This window comes from Eumetopias jubatus, unplaced genomic scaffold (genome assembly GCF_037043125.1).
Source record: "Eumetopias jubatus isolate StellerSeaLion01/CBP00866 unplaced genomic scaffold, mEumJub1_p1.0 scaffold_13, whole genome shotgun sequence".
Lineage (NCBI taxonomy): Eukaryota > Metazoa > Chordata > Mammalia > Carnivora > Otariidae > Eumetopias > Eumetopias jubatus.
The window spans coordinates 102,581,091-102,595,953 of NW_028274819.1; the positions used below are offsets into that span (position 1 = coordinate 102,581,091).

At 39.2% G+C, this 14,863-nt stretch overlaps 1 protein-coding gene across 1 annotated transcript; it reads left to right on the top strand.

Annotated features, from left to right (window-relative positions):
* The first annotated feature begins 1,437 nt into the window (after positions 1-1,437).
* On the top strand, positions 1,438-9,713 carry LOC114211248 (NXPE family member 1). Its single transcript, XM_028105731.2, is given in 13 exon segments — positions 1,438-1,488; positions 1,490-1,695; positions 1,697-1,828; positions 4,067-4,125; positions 8,262-8,397; positions 8,399-8,469; positions 8,817-8,847; positions 9,021-9,102; positions 9,104-9,326; positions 9,329-9,376; positions 9,379-9,445; positions 9,447-9,489; positions 9,690-9,713. Coding segments are annotated over 13 exon segments (1,173 nt in total).
* The last annotated feature ends 5,150 nt before the right edge of the window (positions 9,714-14,863 follow it).

Consider the following 14,863-nt stretch of genomic DNA (forward strand, 5'->3'; position numbering starts at 1 on the left):
TCCTGGGCATAGGGCTCCCTGCTCGTGCACATGCACACACACATGCTCTAATAAAAAAAAAAAAAAATCTTTAAAAAAAATTAAAATTAAAAAAAAATGGGCAAAGAACCTGAATAGACATTTTTCAAAGAAGACATATGGATGGACAGTGGACACAGGAAAAGATGCTCAATATCACTAATCATCAGGGAAATGCAAACCAAAACCACAATGAGATATCACCTCACACCTATCAGAGTAGCTAGTATCAAAAAGACAAGAAATAAGTGTTGACAGAGATGTGAAGCAAAAGGTAGTTTACTGCACTGTTGGTGAAAATATAAATTGGGTGCATCCACTACACAAAACAGTAGGGAGATTCCTTGAAATTTAAAAATAGAAATACTATTCTGTAATTCCACTTCTGGTTATTTACCTGTAAAAAAAAGAAAACCTTAATTCAAAAAGATGTATGCACCCCTACGTTTATTGAAGCATTATTTACATGACCCAAGATATGGGAGCAACCTAAGTGTCCACCGACTGATGAATGGATAAAGGACATATGATGTACATACAAAAGAGAGTATTACTCAGTCATGAAAAAGAATGAAATCTTGCCATTTGCATCAACATGGATGGAACTAGAGGGTATTATGCTAAATGAATTAAACCAAACAGAGAAAGACAAATATCATATAATTTCATAAACAAATGAGCAAACTATTTATTGCCTTGTGGAGAGGGCAGAGTAAGGATAAGTGAAACAGATAAAGGGGATTAAGAAGTACGATCTTCCAGTTATAAATAAGTCATGGGGATGAAAAGGACAGCTTAGGGAAAATGGTCAATAATACTGTAATGACTTCATGTGTTGACACATGATTATACTGACTTTGGTGAACATTTTGTAATGTAAAGAATGGGTAAATCACTATGTTATATACCTGATGGTAATATAATATTGTATATCAACTACAATTAAAAAATAATTTTTAATTTACAAAATGTTTACATGTCATTCAACATTATCAGAGTTTAAATAACACGATGATAGGTAAATAAACATTCAAATTCATAAGTAAAATGACTTGGTTCATTTCATTATGTCACATACCTTGTAATTTCAGTTTTGGTCTGGTCTAAACTTACCTATCTCCTTCCATCACTGGAATACCTCCATGAAGTCCTCATACCCTAAAATATCACTGAGCCCATTAAAGCCACCAATAGAGACTGAGCAAAGAATAAAGGGAATCATGGAGAAACTAAACCAGCTGATCCCACCCAGACCTTTCACCCACATGAACACCACTACCAGTGCTGCACACAGCACAGCCAACATCCTCCAGCCTTGAGACACCTACTGCAGGGGGAGATCAGCTAGACATCCGACTAGAGGGGAGGGACCACTTGGGATGCAGGAAGGAAAGTAGGTGGTGTTTACCGAGGGCCAGGATGTCATCCCCATCTCTAAAAGCAGACACTGCAGGAAAGGTGACAGACTTAACACAATGGCACCTACCTTGTCAGGCTCACTCTGTTCTGGGAAGGCCAGGTCTCTGTCCTCCTGATCATCCACCCCAGTGAAGGAGTATCTGCTCTCTGGAGGGCAAGGAACCAAGGCCATGACAGGGTTATTTTCAAAGGTAAATTTGTTAATGGCACCACTCATGTCTTCACTGAATATGGCCTGACCCTAAACTCAAGTGCTGAACTGCATGAGACCTCAGCACACACCCTGTGAGGCCCTGATTCACATGACCATTCAGAATTGAGAGATTCTTATCTTACTGTCAAGGAATAAAGCCTTTTTCACACATAAATATACTTTTAAACACTCTGAGAAGTTCCCATGGGCAGAGCTATATTGCCCATCTCAATTAATATTGAACATGACATTTTCAGATGCCTCTTCTACTCAAGGTCTGGTGAGACCTGTGATGTGTTTGTGAGATCCCTTTTTATGACTCCCACTGCCAAGATCGGCATTCTCACCAAAATGTTCACTAACAGAGGACTGCCCAAAGTGGAACTCTGTGTTATATGTACTTTTACTTTCCCATTATGATCAGTATTCTCAGATTCAATCATGTCTTTTACTGTAGACCTAGGTTTACAAAATATGTTCAGGGTGAAAGTATTCTGATATGTGTTTAAAATGTTACACCAAAAAAGGATTCTCTGATAAAATGGACATCCATGTGCCTTCATCCCCATGTCCTATTATGTAGATTCCACCTCTTAAGTATCTTTTGCATTCATTCATTTCTCTCCATGCCTAGTACTGCTGAGTTCAGATCATTATCACCTCATTTAGACTACTTGTCATAGCTTCCCTCCCAACAATCCTACCATCTCTAATCCACTGTCCACACTGCATCCTGAGTAATCTTTCCCAAAAGCCAACTCCTACTGGTCATCTCCAGTTGATCTCAAGATCAGACTCTCCTCAGCATGTGCTGCTCAGGTTGAAGGAGTCCATAGTCACCAAATTGTGATGTAGTGATTCTTAAAAGCCCCCAGTTAACAGGCCTCCACAAACTGGGATATAAGCATATTTCTCTCATCAATCATGGCTGCATCAATTCTATCTCTTTCTTCCCTTGCTCACAAACAGATGCTCACTCCTTGGTCTACCAGTTCTCCGTTAAGCTGGAAAACTTCATTGCTTAGAACGAACTATCATGATCTCTTCATGAGCCATTTTGCAAAGGGTAACTCTCTACCACCACAAATGCAGAACCCGTGGGCCAAGCCCTGAGACAATTTATCAGCTCCAGATTCTTTTGCTCCTTTGCTAACTTTAAGTTTCAGAAGCTCAGTCCGATTCCTCTTCCTTTCCATTCTGCTACCATCCATTTTGATCCTGAGGAATCATTTTCCCTAAGCTTGACGACAGAGTGGAATGCTACCTTCTTCCCTCAAGCTTTCAAAAAATATGCCAAGAGGAAGTAAAATATGGATAGCAAATATGGAAAAAATAACATGCATTCCAAATTTCATGTAGCTACCCAAGTGTTGATCTGTAGTCCCTGACTCCCTTCTGAAATAAGTAAAAGCTCAGTTGGGTTTCTGTTCTTTCCCTTTGATCTCTGATGGTGCATCTCACCAAATCTTTTCCTACCCACTAGCCATTCTTATGCCTAAAGTCACAGTAAGGATGAAAATGTGATCTCTTCCTTTTTTCCTGAATTGAACCTGAGAGTCATGTACAGCAGAGAGTTAAGTACCACTTATATTTGTTATACCTGGAACCTGGATCCCCATTCCTCCTACATCCCTTTTACATATACACATACACAGGTTTGAAACAGTGAGTCAAAAGGAGGATAAGAGCTTTGAAGCAGGAAGAGTCATCAGCTGGAGGAAAGAAACGCAAAGTATATTTATTCATGCATCAGACTAAACATGACTTTTTGCCAGCCTCTCTGAAGATATTAGGGAGATAGCCATGAATCAGGCAAATGCACTACCTTCCTTGATATAGTTCACAATCATCAGAAGGTGAGTTTCTAGGAAAAATAGAAGGTAAGCATAGCAAGAAATGTAAATAAAGCAGCAGGAACCCTGTGGAAAAAGGTCTGCATACTATGCTAAGGAGCCTGAAGTCCTTAAGTAAGTCACTGGGATTTTAAATAGTAATGAATGCAGTTGCATTTGCAATTAGAAAGGGTGTTTAGGCAGCTGTATTGAAGAATGTAGGTGGGATAAAACAGAGACAGCTTGGTTAATTAGAGGCTCACAGTAATCCAAGAAAACTATTACATGAACTTCACTAAGTGATGCAGAAACAATGAAAGAAGAGAACTTGCTTATTAAATATTTTGAATTGAAAATCCCAGGACACACTGATCGCATGGGGCAGATAAGCAGAGTGGCCCTGGACTTCAAGTGCTCTCAGAAAGGTAGACAGTTTTCCAAAATGCTAATCCATATACAATGCCCAATACATACAAAATTCACAACATTTTTCACTCGTAGAAAATTTTAAATTAATTTTTCCTCACAAGCAAAAGACTTCTATTACCTGTATTGTATGGACAGACAGAAGGCTAATTTGTTATCTTATTTTCTGAAGGTTCAGTGTGGGAGTTGAAATGGTGAAACCTCCTAAACTCAAGGACATCTCCAATGTAATAGTAAGTTTGCTCTGTCCTGTGGTGGGTGGTGCTTGGCATGGGTCTTCCAAGAGACATTCTTATGCAGGGGTAAGTTTATCAGTATGAATCCTAGTAATCGTGGATTTCCTGGAGCACAATTCCTAGCAGGTATTTGTGATGTCAGTCACTTTGGATTTTAAAGAGAGAAATCAGCTCAAGGAAATTATTTCAAATTCTTTTTATAACAGATTTTTATAGTTGTTTATCCAAAAGGGTAAAGCGTTAGTATTCTACATTCATATTTAAACATGGTAGTGCATCTCCTAGAGTCAGTGATCTGTCTGGGGCACTGTGCAAATGTCTTTGATGGTTACCCACAGCTTCAGAATAGGAACACTTTGGTTTGGTTATCCTAATTCTCTGTTGGCATAACTTCCTAACCTTTAGTTTATGCACTTAGCAATTTTATATGGAGTGTCCTTTTTATTAAATGTGTTTTAGTGGCAAATGCAAAGCCATGTTACTTATGAAAGAATAATGTTTATACTTGGCTTTAAAATAACTTTCTACAAAGCCTATCTGAGTTTACCAATAACATTCATTTTGAGATTTATTTCAACTAATGATTAATTGCCTAATATTTATTCATGTATTCTTCAAATGTTTATTAAGGTTCTAATAGGTATGATGAATTACGGGCAAATGGAGAAAAATAAATGTTCAGCAAGGTTGCAATCCGAAAGACATTCAACCTACCAATTCTATGAAGAAAGTAAAAAGGCAAGGGCTTATGTTAAAGTTGATATTTGACTTAGCCCTGAAGGATATCTGTAGACAGAGAATGAAGTGAAAGAGAAAACTCATAAAGATCACGAGTAGGGTTGCCAGGTTTAGCAAATCATCATCAAGGGTATAAGTTAAATTTGAGTAATTTCAAATTGTTTATGCATATTACATAAGATAAAGAGTAAATACTGCATGGAAAATACACTAAGTTATTCCTCATTAGAAATAATTCAAATTTAATTTGGTATCCTGTATTTTTTTTATCTGATAACTCTACTCGTAAGCAAAATCACCATGAACTTTGTTCAGTAGGCCAATGGAGTGAGAGTATTTAGTGGACCATAGCAAAAGAGGAGGCTAGAAAGAAAGGAAGAAACTAAATGACCATGCTGAGAATTTTAGGGTTCATTCAGTAAGCTTTTGAAAGCTACAAAAATCAACTAAGGAAGAGAGTGATATGATCCACTTTGTGCTCTGAAAAGCTATTTCACAAATTTAACAAAATGTGTATGAGCTAGGGGCGCCTGGGTGGCTCAGTCCATTGTCTACCTTCAGCTCAGGTCATGATCTTGAGGTCCTGGGACCAAGCCCTGCATCGGACTCCCTGCTCAGCCGGGAGCCTGCTTCTCCGTCTGCCCCTCCACCCTGCCTGTGCTCTCTCTCACTCTATCTCAAATAAATAAATAAAATTTTTAAAAAAATTTAAAAAATTTTAAAATGTGCATGATCTACAGAAAGAGATGTTTAATGTTACTAAGTGATAAACTAAGGGGCTTTTTTCTTCTATTTCTATAAAAGTTGTTGGATGGGATGACTTGATGTTGAAAGGTGTGAAAGTGGCTTAAAACAATAAAAATATATCATCTTGCAGTTCTGTGGTTTAGTAGTCAAACATCTGTCTCACTGAGCTAAAATAAAAGTATTGGCAGCATTCTTTTCTGGAGATCAAAGAGCCATGTTAGGGCAGAATCTGCTTCCTTGCCTTTTCCAGCTTCTAGAGGTGCCCTTGTTCCTCCTCACAGCCCCCTCCACCATTTTACAAAGCTACAACAATAGGTCAAGTTCCCACATCACATCCTTCTGACCCACTCTTCTGCCTCCCTCCCCCACTTTTGAGGACACATGAGATTTAGATTGGTCCCACCTGGATCATCCAGGATAATCTCCCATCTCAAAATCCATACCTATGATCATATCTGGAAAGTCCCTTTTGCCAGGGAAGGTAACATATTCACAGGTCCCAGGGATTAGAATGCAGGTATCTTTGGGGGGACATTAGTCTCTCTTCTGTAATCTTTAATCAATAAATATAATGGAATCTTATTATTAATATACTGTTAAGTAAGCGTTAATACTAATCATAAGAAAATTTGTTATATATCTGATGGTCTTTCAGAGCACTTAGCTTGACACTTGGCAAAATGAATACCTTGACACATAAATATTGTACAAGATATGGTTTACAATAATAAGCTTAAAGGCTCTCTTCTCACCAAAGCATGCCACTATATTATTAGGATGGGTGTATGGATCTTAAGATTCCAGGATAACAAGATCCAGTCATCCAGGGTGCAATGCTATCAAACCTCACAGAAACCCAACCATGTCACACTAAAATTTTAATATAATTATAGGATTATGGAAACTCTCTTTAGCAAACCAGATCACCAGGACTTAGCTATTCCAGGATTACCTGAAAAATTCTTATTTCAGAATTTTCCAATTCTTCCACCATCACTATTTTTCCATTTTGTCCACAGGTTACAAACACAGTACAACCATGTGTATGACTATTCTGTGGATCTAGACAGCCAGGGAATGCAAGGTTTATGGGGGACTAAGCATGGAGAGTAAAGCAGAGACTGGGTGTGGTCTCCCAGTAGCCATTCTCCCTTCCCTCGTTGGTAACAAAACACCATTATGTTATCTGGGCCCATGGTCACCCACCTAAAGGCTATAGTCTTCCTTGCAGCTAGTGGTGACCGTAACTATATTTTGGCCAGGATTATGAGTGGAAGTGCTATGGGAAACATCTAGGTCATGCCTTAAGAGTAAAACAACTTGCTCTCCCCTTCCTATTGATTAAACTCTAGATATAATGCTGAGAGATCAAAGAGCCATGTTAGACCATGAGATTGATATCATATGTTAAGAATAGCACCACGGGGTGCCCGGGTGGCTCAGTCGATTGGGTGTCTGCCTTCAGCTCAGGTCATGGTCCCAGGGTCCTGGGATTCAGCCCCGTGTCAGGTTCCCTGCTCAGCGGGGAGCCTGCTTCTCCCTCTCCCTCCACCTCTCCCCCCACCCTCCCACTCATGCACGCTCTAATAAATAAAATCTTAAAAAAAAAATAGTCCCTTGTGATGATGGTATCGTGGGTATAAGCATATGTTCAAATTTACCCAACTGCATACATTAAATACATGTAGTTATTTGTCAGTTATACCTCAGTAAAGCTATAAGAAACTAATAAAGTTAAGATTATCATACCTTCTCCAAAAAAAGAGTGGCAGAACAAGGCAGAAGGAACTGGAGCCCTTGAAACCACGGAACATCATATTGGCCTCGGCCTGCTTACTTTAGGACTGTTATGTGAGGGATAAATAAATTTATATTTTTAAGTCATTATTGTTTGCTTCCTAATACAGAATATGGTATCAGTACAGAAATGCTATGTAACAAACCTAAAATAGAAGGCATTCACTCAGTGGGGATGGGGAGGGGCATAGTGAGTTAAAAGGAAACTTGACGGGTGAGAAATCTGATGATTTTCATTATGCCATAGCAAAACTTTTGGTGCATTGCTACATATAATGCCTTGGAAGGCAGACATGTGCTAACAGAGCCTGTAATTCTAATGGAACTTGATGTACAATCTCAAAATATTAGTTTGTGTTGTCTGCTGTATGTTACTTTTTGTGAAATCCTATTTTTAAAATAGGATTTCACAAAACTACTCAAACTAGGTATTTTACTGTTTGGGTATTTTTTAAAATATGGGTGTATTATATTTTTAAGCTAGGTTTTAACAAAAATATTCCTATGGAAAAAAATTTCATAGAGAAAATAAAACTGCTTCATTAATGGAACAAAGGTAAGTAGCTTGGTGCAAGGACACCAATTTTTTAGAACACTAATATTCAACTTACAGACAAAGGGCTAACTATGGGAGAAAATGGACAAGAAGGAGTCAAAATGACTCATCTCTCAAATGAATGAGTAGAAGTGGCTAAAACAAAGCTGGTGATCAAAAAATAGTAAGAGGAAGGGAAGGAATTAGGAAATAGGAGTTTGAGGAAGAGAGAAAGAAATCAACAAAGGGAAGGACAAAGAAAGGTTAGATATTTAATTTATGCCAATAAAATCACTTACCACAAGTGTTTCTGTTACTAGAGAGTGAAAAAATAAAAGACAAGTACCAAGTCAGAATGAAGATTCCTGTCCCTGGTAGGTATACTTCAGAAAGAAGGTAGATTACAATATTTTATAACCAGATTCAGATAAATACAATTGAAATAAATTACTGTTTGAAAATTCTTTTACCTCCTGGGAAACTCTACACTGCACCAGTGGATCGAATACTTACCCAAACTTGCAAAAAGTATGTAATTATTTTACATTCTTCAGAAATTCAGGCTGATATTAAAGGACTTTTAATGAGATCTCTATTCTCTCATTTTTGGTTATTTTATTTTCAACTTCATTTAGATTTCTAGATTTGAGCCTTTTAATTTAAAATATGTTTTATTCCCTTTTTCACAAGAAATGTTCCTTTTTATAAATTCCAATGAAACCTTTACATTTGATATTTCATATGAACAGATAACCTACCCTAAAGTGTAAGATGTTCCAGTCAAAAATAATCTAGATGGATGAGTATTTTAAATGATAGAATATTCTTTTTAAAAATATTAATCATTGCCTTTGAGTTAAAATTTTTTTTATTAGCACTAAACTTTTTTGATCTTCATGGAGCTGGAATTTTTTTTGAGTATTTATTCATTTGAGAGACAGAGAGCATGAGTGAGGGGGGAAAAGGAGAAGCAGACTCCCCGCTGAGCATAGAGCCTGATCCCAGGACCTTGAGATCATGACCTGGGCCGAAGGTGGACCCTTAACTGACTGAGCCACCCAGGCGCCCCATGCAACTGAAATTTTTAAGAAACATTTGCTTGTGGATGCAGACAGACACATTTAGATTGGGTGGAAAAAACATAGCTACTCTTTTGTCACTCTTTCAGCTCTACTCTGTGCTAGATGAGGGTTATATCCCTCAGGAAATTGACTGGATATCAGGTGACAAAAATGAAAAGATTATCATCACACTTGGCCAGCACTTCAGGCCCTTCCTCATTGACATTTTCATTCACAAGGCCATCAGTGCCTAAAAAGCTTCTCAAGTACTGTTCCTAAAAAGCCCAGCCACTAAAGTAATCTTTAAGACAGAAAACATCAGGGAGACACAGAAAGGTTTGGGAAGTTTCATGGTTATATTAAATATCTTACCATGAGGACATTTTCAAAGATCTCAGTGTGTGTGTCATTGCATATGTGACATGACCATTTGCATATGGCATGAAGTGTCCACCCACATGATCATGTACTTGGAAATCAGATTAACATGTTCTTTAAAAAAAAAAAAAAAGAATTTATTTGAGAGAGAGAGAGAGCAAGAGCATGAGTGGGAGAGGGGCAGAGGGAGAAGCAGACCCCCACGGAGCTGGGAGCCTGATGCGGGACTTGATCCCAGGACCCGGGGATCATGACCTGAGCCAAAGGCAGACGCTTAACTGACTGAGCCACCCAGGTGCCCAGATTAACATGTTCTTAAACTACATTTGCTAAAGCATAAATATACAAAATCCCTAGAAACCAATCCCTGCAAATAATTCTACTTGTGTTGTCAGAGAAATTTTATTTTAGAGACAAAGAAAATCAAAAGAATCTGTCTGGGCAGGGAGGACATTTAAGAGCAAAGACAAACAACATTGGATGCAAAGCCAGGAGAATAAGACATGAAGAATGACTATACCATCCCTGGAGACTGTCTACATGTGATAATAAATGTTCATATTCCTTAAACAAGTTTGGGTCATAATTTCTGTTACTTGCAGCTGAAAGCATCCTACCTGATAATTAGTAGGGTAAAAGAGAATAAACATGTGATCATCATGTCATCTAACATTTTCTGTAAAGGTCTAGATAGTAAATGTTTTACACTTTGCAGGTCATTCATCTCTGTTACAACTGCTCTGCACTGTAGGGTGAAAGCAGCCATAGACAACATGTAAATGAATCCGTATGGCTATGTTCCAATAAAACTTTATGACACTGAAATTCAAATTTCATATAATTTATTCTTCTTTTGGTTTTAAAATCTTCTTATATTCTTCTTTTGGTTTAAAAATCTTTTTGATTTTAAAAAATACAAAAACTAATCTTGAACTTCCAGGGAATATGGCAGAGGAGGAAGGTCCTAGGCTCACCTTGTCCTATGGATACACCCAGAGAACACCCACATCAATATAAATAACTCAGAAAATGACCCAAAGGCTGGCAGAACAGACTCTCCACAGCTAACTGTAGAGAAGAGGGTAGGAAGGGTGGAAACAGAATCAGGAGCCAAACTGACTCATGGGATTGTCCCTGGGAGAATAGGACATCATGGGCATGGAGAGGGGAGAGGAACAGACCACATACTGGTAACTCAGACCCAGGGAACTACACTGGGAAGATGACTTTTCATAACATTTGGCTTTAAAAACCAGAAGGGTCTAACTTTGTGTGTTCTTACAATTAGTGGGTTTAACACCTGGAACTTTAAAAATCAGCAGACTCAGCTCTGGGAGAGTCACAAGGTGATAGGAAACTGAGTCCCTGCTCTTAAAGAGACAGCATAACAAACAGTCCTTTCGAGATACAGCACAGAAGCAGCAGTTTGAAAAATGTCTGGGGTGTACAGGAGAGAGATTTATTTACTAATCTCAGAGTGTGTGCTGAAGGGACAGAGAAGTCTTTGGGAGACTTCTCCAAGAACAAAAGAACTGACATGATATTTCTCTCTCCTACTTCCCAACCTGGATACAGAGACATCTGCCAGAACCAGCACAGTTCAAACACTCTCCACCTAGCTTGCTAACAGTATGCCCTATCCCGCATGCTCTTCTGTGGATTCACCCCCTCCAACCCAGCATCAGTGGGATTTTTTCCCAGGCAACTGCAGATCCCCTCCTGCACCTTGTTGGTACCATGCACCCTGCCCCTATGTTCTCCAATGGACCCATCCCCCTCCAATGTGCCCTTGGCAGTCCATCCAAAGCAATGCTACAAACAAGGCAGTGTGCAAGCAGCCCCAAAAGGAGCCAGCACCACACCAAAGTGACTCCTGCCCCAAGGAGAGGGGAAGAGAACCATACACACCTCTCCAACTGTGGACCCAGCAGTGGGCTGGGGGCAGACATCTGGTCTGACAGCAGTCCCCACCCATCAACAAACCCTTCTTAGGAGGATGACACAGGAACCACACACTGCAGTTTGGTGCTACCACAGCTCTGGCAAATGCCTGGTTTGACTCAACCCAAGCCCAAGGCAGCCCCATACTGGCCCACTAACAACACAGGGACCAAACCCTGCTCAAAACAAGCAAAGAAAGCCATTGCAGATAACTGAACTAAAGGCAAATGCAGCTCAGCCACAACTGTAAGGTGCACACAACACACACAAGAGACACGAATGAAGTGCCAGGTTCTAGTGAACAGGGGTTGTTGCACTGAAGGGCACTACAGAACCTCTTCTTCATGAGGCCGCTACTTTCAAGAGCAGATGTAGCTGATTTTCCTAACACTTAGAAACAGTGAGTTAGAAAAAATGAGGAGATGGCAAATATGTCCCAAATGGAAGAACAGGACAAAATCACAGCAAGAAGCTAAATGACACAGAGATAAGCAATATGCCTGATAGAGAATTTAAAGTCATGGTCATAAAGATACCCACTGGACTTGAGAAAAGAGTGGAGGATCTCAGTGAGAACTTCAACAAAGAGAAAAGAAATATAAAAAAGAACCAACCAGAGATGAAGAATTCAATAGCTGAAATTTAAAATACACTAGAGGTAATAAATAGTAGACTAGAAGAAACAGATCAGATCAGTGAGGTGGAAGACTGAGTAATGGAAAGTAACTAAGCTGAACAGGAAAAAGGAAAAAGAATAATAAAAAATGAGAATAGGTTAAGTGAACTCAGAAACACCATCAAGTGTAATAACATTTGCTTTATAGGGATCCCAGAAGGAGGAGGAGATAAAAGGGGGCAAACATTTATTTAAAGTAATAATAGCTCAACACTTCCCTAAACTGGAAAAAGAAACAGACATCCAGATCCAGGAAGCACAGAGAGACCCTAACAAAATCAACCCAAGGAGGTCCACACCACAACATATAGTAATTAAAATGGGAAAAAGTAGTGAAAAAACAGAGAATTTTAAAAGCAGCAAGAGAGGGGTGCCTGGGTGGCTCAGTCAGTTAAGCATCTGCCTTCTGCTCAAGTCATGATCCCAGGGTCCTGGGATCGAGCCCAGCATCAGGCTCCCTGCTAAGCAGGGAGTCTGCTTCTCCCTCTCCTCCCCACTCATGCTCTCTGGCTATCTCTGTCTCTCTCTCTCTCAAATAAATAAATAAAATCTTAAAAAAAAAAAAAGCAAAGAAAACAGTTACATACAAGGGAAAACCCATAAGGCTATCAGCAGATCTTTCAGCAGAACTTTGCAAGCCAAAAGGGAGTGGCGTGACAGTTAAAGTGCTAAAAGGGAAAAACCTACAACCAAGAACACTCCGTCCAATAAGGCTATCATTCAGAATAGAAGTAGAGATGAAAAGGTTCCCAAAGTTAACGGAATTCATCACCACTAAACCAGCCTTATAAGAAATGTGAAAGGGGATTCTTTGAGTAGAAAGGAATTCCATAAGCAGGAGTAAGAAAAGTGGGAAAGGAAAAAAAATTCACAGGTATGCATAACACAAAGGTAGTAGATTAATCACTTATAAAACCAGTATGGAGGGGAGGGGGCGCCTGGGTGGCTTGGTCAGTTAAGCAGCTGTCTTCGGCTCAAGTCATGATCCCAGGGTCCTGGGATCAAGCCCCGCATCGGGCTCCCTGCTCAGCAGAGAGCCTGCTTCTCCCTCTCCCTCTGCCTGCTGCACTGCCTACTTGTGCTCTCTATCTCTGTGTCAAATAAATAAAAAATATCTTAAAAAAAAAAAACAAACAGTATGGAGGTTAAAGCACAAAAGCAGTACAATCAAGTATATCTGTAAAAATCAGTCATTGGATTCACAAAATGAAAGGATGTAAGGTATGACACCATATACGTAAAACATGGTTTGGGGGGAGAGTAAAAATTCAGTGCTTTTAGAATGGGTTCAAACATAAGTGACCATCATCCTAATATAGACTGCTATATGCACAAGACATCATCTATAAACCTACTGATAACCACAAATCAAAAACCTGTAACAGATATGCAAAAAATAAAAAGGAAACCAAGCATACCACTAAAGAAAGCCATCAAACCACAAGAGAACACAGCAAGAGAAGAAAGGGGTAGACTAAAGAAAGCCATCAAACCACAAGAGAAAACAGCAAGAGAAGGGGTAGAGAAAAAGAAAAAAAGCCATAAAACAAGTAACAAAATGGCAATAAATATATAACTAACAATTATTTTGAATGTAAATGGATTAAATGTCCCAATCAAAAGACACAGGGTGACTTCATCAATTAAAAAAAAAAAAACTAGACCCATCTATATGCTGCCTACAAGGGCCTCATTTCAGACCTAAAGACACATGCAGATTGAAAGTGAAGGGATGAAAAATATATATCATGCAAGTGGAACTGAAAAGAAAGCTGGGGTAGGAATACTTATATTGGACAAAATGGACTTTAAAATAAAAAACTAATGATGTATTGTATGGTGACTAACATAATAAAATTAAGTTGAAAAAAATAAAAATGAAAAAAAAATAAAACAAAGACTGTACCAAGAGGCAAAGAAGGACACTACATAATCATAAGAGAACAAGCCAACAAGAAGATATAACAATTGTAAATATTTATGCACTCAACATGGGAGCACCTAAATATATAAAGCGCCGTTAACAAACATAAGGAAACTGGTAATAATACAATACTAGTAGGGGAATTTAACACCCCACCTATATCAGTGGATAGATCATCCAAACAGAAAATCAACAAGGAAACACTGGCTTCGAATGACACATTGAACAGATGGATCTAACAAATATATTCAGAGCATTCCATCCAAAACAGAAGAATACACATTCTTTTCAAGTACACATGGAACATTCTCCAGAATAGATCATATGCTGGCAACAAAACAAGTCTCAACAAATTTAAAAAGACTGAAATCTTTTTTTTTTTAAGATTTTATTTATTTGACAGGGAGACACAGCAAGAGAGGGAACACAAGCAGGGGGAGTGGGAGAGGGAGAAGCAGGCTTCCCGCTGAGCAGGGAGCCTGATGAAGGGCTCGATCCCAGGACCCTGGAATCATGACCTGAGCCAAAGGCAGACGCTTAATGACTGAGCCACCCAGGTGCCCTAAAAAGACTGAAATCTTATCCATATTTTCCAACTACAATGGTATGAACCTAGAAATCAACTGCAAGGAAAAATCCAGAAATAACACATGGAGGAAATAATACATGGAGGTTCAGTAACATGCTACTAAACAATCAATAGGTCAGTGGCGGAGCAAGATGGCGGAGGAGTAGGAGACCTGGATTTCATCTGGTCTCAGGAATTCAGCTGAATAGGGATCAACCATTCTGAACACCTACGAACTCAACAGGAGACCGAAGAAGAGAGTAGCAACAACTCTCTGAACAGAGAAGCAACCACTTACTGGAAGCAGGGACCCAACAAGTGGCAGAGCTGGGGAGACTCCCCTTCCTCCCCTGGGAGGAGCAGCGCGGGAGTGC